The following is a 9882-nucleotide window of genomic DNA, read 5'->3' as shown; positions in this document are numbered from 1 at the left end:
TAATTTATTTGACTTAAATATTCCAAGCGACTCATAAGTTAGGCCCATACCTAACAAGCTTAAGAGGCTAGAGCTACGAACCTGCAAAAACACAGTCTAATAGATCACCACGCACACACTGTACTCAAAAATTCATGAAACAGCCGAACGAAGTAGTGCGATCATAATTCAATTTGCCACATCATTTATTATAACAAGCGATAAACAGGTAGTAAATGAATTGTAAAACAAAGACAACAATATATATAACACGAACACAACACGCGAAAGAACAAAAGAAGTTCAATAATTTAACGCTGTCTATGCGCCGAACGATTCATTGAACGGCGTTGATTATTGACATGTGTGTGGTGAGCATCTCTGAGATATTGAGAGTTATAATCAAATGGCGAGCAAGAGGCACGCATAAAATTAGCATTACTCGACAATCGCATTGCTGCGAGTGCGAAGCGAACCACTGGTCTGCATCTCCAAAAAATCTGTACCAAGAGGCGTCGTCGCAGACAGTACCCATGCTCCGACTAAGTCCACATGGCCAACGCGGCGACAGCAACAGCAAAAAAAAAAAAAAGAAGAGGAAACATGCAACCCACTCCCACCATCAGCACCACCCACTTGGAGTACGCCTACAAAATGAACCCGCAGCAGTGTGCGCGAGCTCTCGGGCAATGGTCACGGTATAAACATTGTTGACATTTGCCAAACCTACTTTAATCACTTTTTAACCCCATTTGATACAGTGTCAACATGCATGGGGCGGCGGCTCATAAAATGTACCAACACCACCCCACCCACCACCCGCCACCCACCACTCAATCCCCAATCGTTTGCCACTGAATGTGCAGCGACAAAATAAAAGAAGCAAACTTTAGGCAGAGGACAACTGACAAAAAATGCCAATGACACAAACCGTTGGAAAAAATTCTACAGCAGCAGTAGCAGCAGCAGCGCAGGCAGGCAAAAGGACATTGCGGCCTTTTTGGTCAAACGGGGCGCCCCGAAAGAGCTGCCAAAGCAATTGATTTACTGCACTTTGTTTGCCAAAAATTAATTGAGTTGATGACAAGTGCAATTGATTTATGCGGGACTCAAATGAGTGTGGACTCAAACGCATGGCTGGCTGACTACTGGACGCTCCACACACAGCAAAAGACACCAAAAAAAAAAAAACAACAACAACAAAAAAGTAAAAAGTAAAGTACGTCCGTTTGCGGCAGTTTTGGCTAGAAAAGTAGCAAACTGTTTGTAGTCTATATAAATATATATATATATGCGGGCTTAAGTACAACATTTTATAGTTACAAAACTATTTATAGTGTGGCAAGCAGTTCACAGTTAGAGCTAACTCTATTGCCAGCTCTTTGTGTGGCAGTTAATTGATAAATTTACTAGTACTACGAATTTAATTTTTTAATTTAAAGTTAAAAACGTCTTAACAATGCATTTCATTTTCTAAGCAATTTATACAATTTTAGTATTTTACAAAAAATTAAGCTGTTAGGTTTTAAAGATTTTTAAATACTACTATTTTTTATATGATAATTAGAGATAACTATGCCTAAATTTTAAAAATATTTTTTTATAAATAGGTTAAAAAAATTCCAAACACATTTTTATTAAACCGATGCATATATAAAGTATTGAAAAATGTAAAAAAATGTTTACATAGCAGTTTCTTTTTTTAAATCACTAAAATAGTATATTATTATTTTTTAATTTGTTTTCCTAACACATTTTTTATTATTCCGATGCAAATACAGAGCATTGAAACATTAGATAAGCGTTTTACATAACAGTTCCTTTTTTTTAAATTAGTATATTATTTTTTTATAATTTGTTTTAGAAAAATTACTACAACATTTCAATTCATTTTAAATATAATTTATACTGATTTATTTGCATATTTATTTTATATAAAATAAGCTGCATATTTTGTTTTAAGCAGACATTTATTATTTTAATATATAATTATATTAAATATTTTTTTAAATACTATAATATAATATGCATTAATTAGTAATACATAAGTATATTATTACAAATAATTATTTTTGCAGCAAACTATTTACTATATTTAAATAACCTTTTTAGCTGCAGCAAAGTTTTGCAAATTTACGTTATTTATTTTAATAACATATTTATTTATTTTGAAGCATGTCAAATATTTTTTAAATATTTCTAAGCAAACACAACTGGTAGCAATTCGCATGGGCTGTTTTTTTTCGCTGTTCAGCAGGTGTTGAAGCAAAAGGCGAAAGACTGGGACAACAACAAAATGTAAAGCTACCTGTGTGTGCCACACCCCTCCCCCTCCCTAGTCCAGTTTGCTCGCTGGCATGTTTTGTCGCGGAAGCGTGCCGCGCACACATGTGTTGGGTTTGGTGGTCTCTCTCTCTCTCGCTCTCTCGACGAGGCCAAAACAAGCAGTTGGCTGGTTTAGGCCCGAAAATGCGAGCGAGCGAGCGACGCAACGGAAATAAGCTCCAAGCGGATGCCAACAAACGAAGCAAATGATTCATTTCCGATGATGCGACAGTGTTCGCGCTGTCGTGCCACAGACTGTGAGGCACGGTGTGTCAACGGTGTGTCTGCCACCAAAAATTTGCATGAAATGCAAAATCAAACGGCCAAAGGACACAAAGGTGTCCAGCAGCAGTTTCTAAAAAGGCGAACCATGAGGGCGTCGCTCTGGCATCCACACGCGTCACGTTTTACATTTTACATAGTAGCTGCCACACCCAGTGGCAAGACACACCAGCCAGCCAGCCAGCCAGCCAGCCAGCCAGCCAGCCAGCCAGTTTGACGTGCAAATGTTGCCACTGCCCCAGCGTTGCCCCATTGCCATTGCCATATTTTATGAGTGCCGGCTTCTGTTTCACTGTGTGTTGCGGCGTGTGTTATTGATATGCTAACGGTAAATGTCATTGGGGAGTAATGTCCAAATGCCCCCCCACTCCACACTCTGCTTGCCACAGATTCAGTAGCTCTGCTGCTGCTGCTGCTGCTGCTGCTGCTGCTGCTGTTGACGGCTGTGCCCCTGTGCGGAAGTGGTTAAACCGCCCGTCAGTTCAGTTCAGTTCAGAGCCACCACACACACTCGTCTCGTGACTGCGCCTGACTGCTGCCATCAGCTCTAGCGCTGGTCTGGTCTGGTCAGTTCAGAGTGCGACATATGTCGCAGCCAAACGTGTGAAATTTTATGCCAAACATTTGCCCCCCATCCCCAATCTAACTTGCAACATTATTGTGGTGGCTGCTGCGTGTATTGGAAATCAAAATGTTTACCCATGCAGCATTCAAAATTCCTTTTAACCAATTAAACTGATGAAAAGCAACGTTAGATATGCACGCTGTGCTTTTATTTTGCACATTTCAGTGCTTAAAGTTAATATTTGTAGCTTGGATTGCATTAAATTTGGCAAAGTGTATATTATAGTTGGACGTATTGTATAAATTGCAGCTACGAATTATTTGATATGCGTATTTTGATTTAAAACTTTGCTTTGCATTAAATGCTATATTATTTTTAAAGTGTATATTATAGTTGGGTGCATTTAACTGCATCATAATGCTTTGCGCCTTGTATTGTGTGTGTGTGAGAGACATGTGTATTTAACTTAAGAGTATAAAGTGTATGGTGTAGTCGAGTCAACTCATAGATTTTATTACTTACATATAGCTACATTTTATATACAAAGTGTATGAGAAATGATAGCGGCTTAACTAAGTATTCTATTTTTAATATAATTTTATGCTTTAAAGTGTATATGCAAGTGGGCATTCATTCTGCTTGTATATACAAAACTTGCTACTTAGCGAAGTGTATACTATAGTCGAGTGTAAAAGTCTTTATTTAAATTGGTTAAGTGTATATTGTAGTCGAGTGCAACTTATGAATTTTATTACTTACATATATCTACATTTTATATACAAATCGTCTGAGAATTGCTAAATTTCAACATAACTAAGTATTAATGTGCAAAGTGTATACTGTAGTCGAGTGTATTAGTCTTTATTTACAATGAGGAAGTGTATATTGTAGTCAAGTGCATAAGTGTGTGTGCAAAAGTGTATGAAAAACAGTCGCTCTCAGCTGTATGGCTGCCCAAAGTGTATATTGAAGTCAAGTGAGCGCATTGCAAGTGTATTTTGTAGTTGAGTGTCGCTCACTTTGCACTTTTTCGATCAAGCAAGCTTTGAACTTTCAGTTCGAATTAAATTTAGTTTACTTTTCCTTCGGCTTTTGTTAGTTAAACACACAAACACAAAAGAACACAACAAAATATTTTTTTAATATTGTTTGCATTTTGTTATTCATTTTGTTGTTGCATAAATAAAACAAAACGCGGCGCCGTAAACTGCTGGTGGGGTAAAGCAAAAAGATGAACGAGTATCTGGATCATGCCAGACGTAACATACAAAGGGCAATGAACAACAGTTTCAATTCGCTATCGGAGGCTGCAATGCTGGCCAGTGAGCTGGCCGCCTCGACGGGTCAGCAGCTGCTTGGCGGCTTTATGAAGCTGAAGGAGCAAAAGCCAAAGCCGCTGCCAAAGGCTAAAAGCGTCAGCGAGCTGCTGCTGCAGCCGCGTCTAGTGAGCGTTGTGTGTGGATTTCCCAAGAACATTGAAATGTATCCGGAGTACTGCAAGGGACAGTTTGGCGAAGATGCGTGGTTCAGAGCTTCGACGGCGCAGGCGGATACGCTGGGCGTGGCCGATGGCGTGGGCGGCTGGCGTGTCTATGGCATTGATCCGGGTCTGTTTAGTCGCTTTCTGATGCGCTCGTGTGAGCGCCTCGCGCACGCTGCGGACTTTGAGCCAACGCATCCGGAGCAGCTGCTGGCGCGTGCCTACTGCAATCTGCTGGAGCAAAAGCAGCCCATACTGGGCAGCTGCACCGCCTGCGTGTTGACGCTGCAGCGCTGCAGCGGCAAATTGTTTGCTGCCAATATTGGGGACAGCGGTCTGCTGATTATACGCAACGGCCTCATCGTTTGCCGCTCCATGGAGCAGCAGCATCATTTCAATACACCTTATCAGCTGGCAGTGCCGCCACCTGGTCATGACTACAATGTGCTAACCGATGGTCCCGAGTGCGCTGCGCTGCTGCAGTTCGAAATGCAGTCGGGCGATTTGCTGCTGCTTGCCACCGATGGCGTCTTCGATAATGTGCCCGAGCAGCTGCTGCTGCGTCTGCTCGGCCCTGCGGCGGGCATCAGCTCGGCCGCCAAGCTGCAAATGTATGCCAATTCCATTGCGCTGATGGCGCGTTCGCTCAGCTTCAATCCGCATCATGATTCGCCGTTTAGCCAGAATGCGCGTCGGCATAATATTGATGCACCAGGCGGCAAACCCGATGATATAACTGTACTGCTGGCCAGCCTGGTGTGAGGCCAACCAGTTTGTCCAACTGCGCAGCCATCACTGGCAGCAGCTCACAGGTGTGCGCCTCAGCTCAGTTGTGGGCAATTGCCAGTGAATGCTGTCAGTGGGCTCAACACACACACCCACACACACACACACACACACACACACAGCCAGTCCACGCCCCCTCCCCACACTTTACACTCTACTACAAAATTGCAACAGCCACGTTTTGCTTTTAAGCTCTGTGCCCTGCTCTTCAAGGTAAAGTCGCTGTCTTTACTCTCTACAACAGTTGCTCACATTTGTTTGCGCCCACAGCACAACACCCACACACACACACACACACACACATAAGTCTGCTTTTATTTCAAACGATTGCTGGGAACAGTTGATGATTGATTGACTGACTGACTGACTGACGACTGACTTGCCTGACAACAACAAAATTAGAAATATTATTAATTTCTTTTTTTTAAATCAATAAATGTATTAAATATGTGCTTGTCAATTGTAATTGTATTTAATTTGCAACTATTTATTATTTTTTTTTATATATTATAGTTTATTTGCTAATATGGCATATACAGTATTTTATTATTATTAGGTTTAATTTTTAGAAATTTATTGTGTCTTTTATAATTATTAAATTACTTATTTTATGTATTTTATTTATTTGTCTGTCTATTTTAATTATTATGCAAATCAATATACAATATTTTCTACTTATTAGCCTTATTTTATTTATTTTTTAGAAATTTATTGTTTCTATATAATTATTTTATTTTTTTTTTGTTGTATTTACTTCATATATTTTTTAACTTTCTAGTTTCAAATTTAGTACGGTTAATAACCGTATATAATAATAATATATTAAAAAAATTCTATTAAAACTTATTTTACTATACTTTCTTTTTATATATAATTTTAATTTTTTTAAAATATTTTTTGCACACTTAAATATTATTTACTTTGCTTTTGTATTATTATGAACTTGACTACGATTAATTGCAATATATTTGCTTTATTCGATTTATGTTTTCTATGCCTTATGTCTTATTTCTATAAATAACTTAGTTTTTAAGGCTGCTTTAATTTTGTAAAATATTTAATTGATTTTACTTCTTTAACTTAACTACAATTCATAGCATTATATTTGGGCTTAAGTTGATCTAAAGCTTTCATGTCATTATTTTTCTAATTAAAATTTTATATTTAGACACAATATTATTATAGAATGCTTTTAATATTGTCTTAAAAGCTATTTAATGTCTCAAGGTGAATAATATTTTTTATAAAACATTTGATAAGCTGTAGGCCTATAAGTCTTATATAATATATGCTCTAAAATTTTTTATATAGCTTATATAACATTTAATAGATCTTAAGCCTTAATTTGATAGCTAATTTATTACATATTGGCTTGTTGCTCGCTTTAATTTGAGTGCACAACGCACAAGCCGTTGAGCTAAATGGGGAAACAAACAGTTGCCTACTTACAGGCGCATGCCTTCAACATCAATAGAAAACGCACACACACACACACACGCACACTTGACAGTCAATCAGTCAGTCGAGTCGAGTCGAGTCACTCACACTCTTAGCTAAACGCACTTGTGTGTGTGTGTGCTTGGCTGTTTGTCGCTCTATTTGCTTCAACACCCAGTGCAAATTAAATTCATTAGTCAACTTCCGGTTTCACACACACACACACACACACACACAGAGCAGAGCAGAGCAGGCAGCCACTTGCCTATGGTTGCCATGTGTTGGCCTCCAGCTTGACTGGCTGTCAATTCAGACGGATTTGAAGTCAACTCAATTTGAAATCAATAGTGTGTGAATAATCCTTTCACATTAAGTATACGCAGTGTGAGTTGCTCATGCAGCAGATGCAGCAGCAGCAGCAGCAGCAGCAGCAGCAGCAGCAGCATTGTCTAGCCAATGTTTGTGCGTAGACTGGGTGCGCACTTGAAAACATTTTTGCATTGATTGCACTTTAGTCATTCATTCAGTTAGTCAGTCGCAAAAAGCGTGTGTGCTGTTTATTCATCGTTGCTGCCAGCGGCATATGTTGCATAATTTTGCAGCAGCAGCAGCAGCAGCGGTAGACATGGCAACCCAAATAAAAGTGCAGACAGTCAGGCAGGCAGGCACATTGGCAAAGTATTTAAGCAATTCAATGGCATTTTGACAGCGGTCGCCAAACATGCAGCGCTCTGCCACTTGTAGGCAGCCCAATTTGGCCCCAAGCGCCACTTCAGAGCCGCACCGACGAGTCGAGTCGAGTGGCAAGCAATGAGCTATGCATGCAAGTGCAATTTCTGCATTTATTGTGTCGCTCTCTCTCACTCACACTCTGCGCTTTATAGCAAGCAAAAAATGAATGAAGCAGAGACACCGAAAATATTGTTGTTGTTGTTGCGTTGGCCAGTTAAGTTGCCTGGTGCGCCTATTAGGGCCGTTGGGCTATTAAATAGGCGCTGGCTGTCTGCTCTGCCTGCCATGCCACATGCCACATGCCGCATGCTGCTGCTGCTGCATGCCTCGCCACTCTCGCCTCTGTTTGTGCCCGTAATTGTGCATAATTGAGTTGAGCCGAGTTGCGTTGAGTTTGCGTCCTGCCCTGGCATTTCGACTGCTCTACCCCACCCCTATGTGTGTGTGTGTGTGTGTGTGTGCGTCTGTGTGTGAACAAGTGCAGTCATTGTAAATTCTATATGAATTAATTGATACCACTTATGGTTTTTGGCCGCTGCCAAGCTTAATAAGCGCTGCTCTTAATGCTTAATACACACTAGTGGGCATAAATATTTTGACGAAACTAAAGTTGAGCAATTGGGTATTTGTTATTATGGGTTAAGACAAATTTTTTTTTAAACTAATTTTATTTAATTAATTTTCGTTCAGTCTTCTGAACATCACCGAACGTTTAACAATTGGAAAGTGAGTCTTAACTATTTTGAAGACCTTTCCATTGATATCAATATGTTCATAAAGTTAGCTCAAATTATAAGTAGATTTAATTTTAAAGTATGACAAAATATATATGCCGACCAGTTGACTACAGAAAAGTTTTTTCAAAAATCTTATTGTTTATATTTTTTATGATATTTTTAAAACTATTATTTTGTATGAGAAGTGACTATTTTTTTCTTTTTCTGCTTAATAAAATTATCAGCAAAGTTATTGAAAAAGCTAAAGCTAAAACCATTGAATATTTTTATTATTATTTTAATCAAATAGTTGCAGCTTTTGTTTGCTGTATTAACAACTTTTGTTTATTTAGTAAACTTTATATACGCGTTGAAATACTTTGAAAAGGTTATAAATAATTTAAAATATAATTGCTTGCAAAAAAATATGCCAAAAATTTCTTTAGTTATTATAATAATTCAATAAATAATTTTAAGTGCTGCAATAATTACATATCATAGCATATTTTATGTTAATTTTTTATTTTATTGTAAATTTTAAATATAAAAATAGGAATTAGCTCTATCTGCTGTATAATTTTATTATAATAATCTTTACTTACTCTACGAGTTTTTCATAGTACAAAGTCCGATCTACTTGTCTATCGAACTCTGCTCAATTTTTTCTTAGAAGCAACTGAACATATTTGAGGCTTTCGAATAGTAAAAATTATAATTAAAGCTGTAATAGAAAATAAAATATACAACTCTAATACATTTTATATAAAATACGTTAAGCATTCGTATGTTTTATAGTACACTAAATACTTTTATATTAATTTACTTATTTACAAAGTTGCTTAAATTGTTTAATTGTTTTATTTTTTTCAGTTATTTTCTAAACTTAACTGCCAACCACAGCTTCGTTAACTCCGAGCTCAACTTCATGCGGGTAAGTCAAGTTAAGCAGCTTAACTAACTAAGTACAAATCTGAGTGCAATTGGCTGCATAGCAGCTTTAAGATAAGCTTTAAAATATTGTGGCAAATGCCAAATGCTTGCCACGCTCCCTTAGAAGGGGCGTGCAGTCAAGCATTTCAATTAATTTCATTAGAAATTGTACAATTAATGCACAAAAGTGGCCAAAGACGAACAGAAACAACAAGAGAGCGCAGAGCTCCCTTGGGCTGCCAGTCAACGTGCCAGACAAAGGATATACAAAAGGATATATGTGTGTGTGTGTGTGTGTGTGTGTGTGTGTGGGTTGATGTCCACTTGTGTGCGCCTGGCCACAATTGTTGCTGACCAATGATCAATTTAATAGGAAAACAATATTGATAGTCCGGCAGCTGAAGTAGCAAGCAGCAGCCACCCCACACAGTACAGGATGCCAGGACACTTGAGAACTGAAGTTGATGTGTGTGTGTGTGTGTGCGTGTGGCAGTTTGTGAAAAGCGTTGAGCGTTGGGCGGAAGTGTTGCGGTCAGCCCCACCCACTGCTGCTTTGTTTGTTTGCAAAACTTGCTAAACTTTTGGTGTTGTGTTGTAACTAAATTTTAAAACTCACACGCACACACACGCACACATATGTATGAGCTGCA

General features: G+C 38.5%; 1 protein-coding gene across 1 annotated transcript; it reads left to right on the top strand.

Moving 5' to 3' along the window:
* Positions 1-4271: 4271 nt before the first annotated feature.
* LOC108605830 (protein phosphatase PTC7 homolog) lies at positions 4272-5810 on the top strand. The gene has a single exon (XM_017995636.1). It carries the CDS (start codon positions 4383-4385, stop codon positions 5391-5393), a length of 1011 nt encoding a protein of 336 aa, XP_017851125.1. The 5' UTR covers positions 4272-4382; the 3' UTR covers positions 5394-5810.
* The last annotated feature ends 4072 nt before the right edge of the window (positions 5811-9882 follow it).

Source organism: Drosophila busckii, chromosome X (assembly GCF_011750605.1).
Source record: "Drosophila busckii strain San Diego stock center, stock number 13000-0081.31 chromosome X, ASM1175060v1, whole genome shotgun sequence".
Classification (NCBI taxonomy): Eukaryota; Metazoa; Arthropoda; class Insecta; order Diptera; family Drosophilidae; genus Drosophila; species Drosophila busckii.
The sequence above is the reverse complement of the archived record's forward strand: the minus strand, read 5'-3'. Positions and strand labels throughout refer to the sequence as shown.

Excerpts from the sequence above, each read along its gene's own strand:
- LOC108605830 (XM_017995636.1), top strand. The coding sequence starts at position 4,383 with ATGAACGAGTATCTGGATCATGCCAGACGTAACATACAAAGGGCAATG.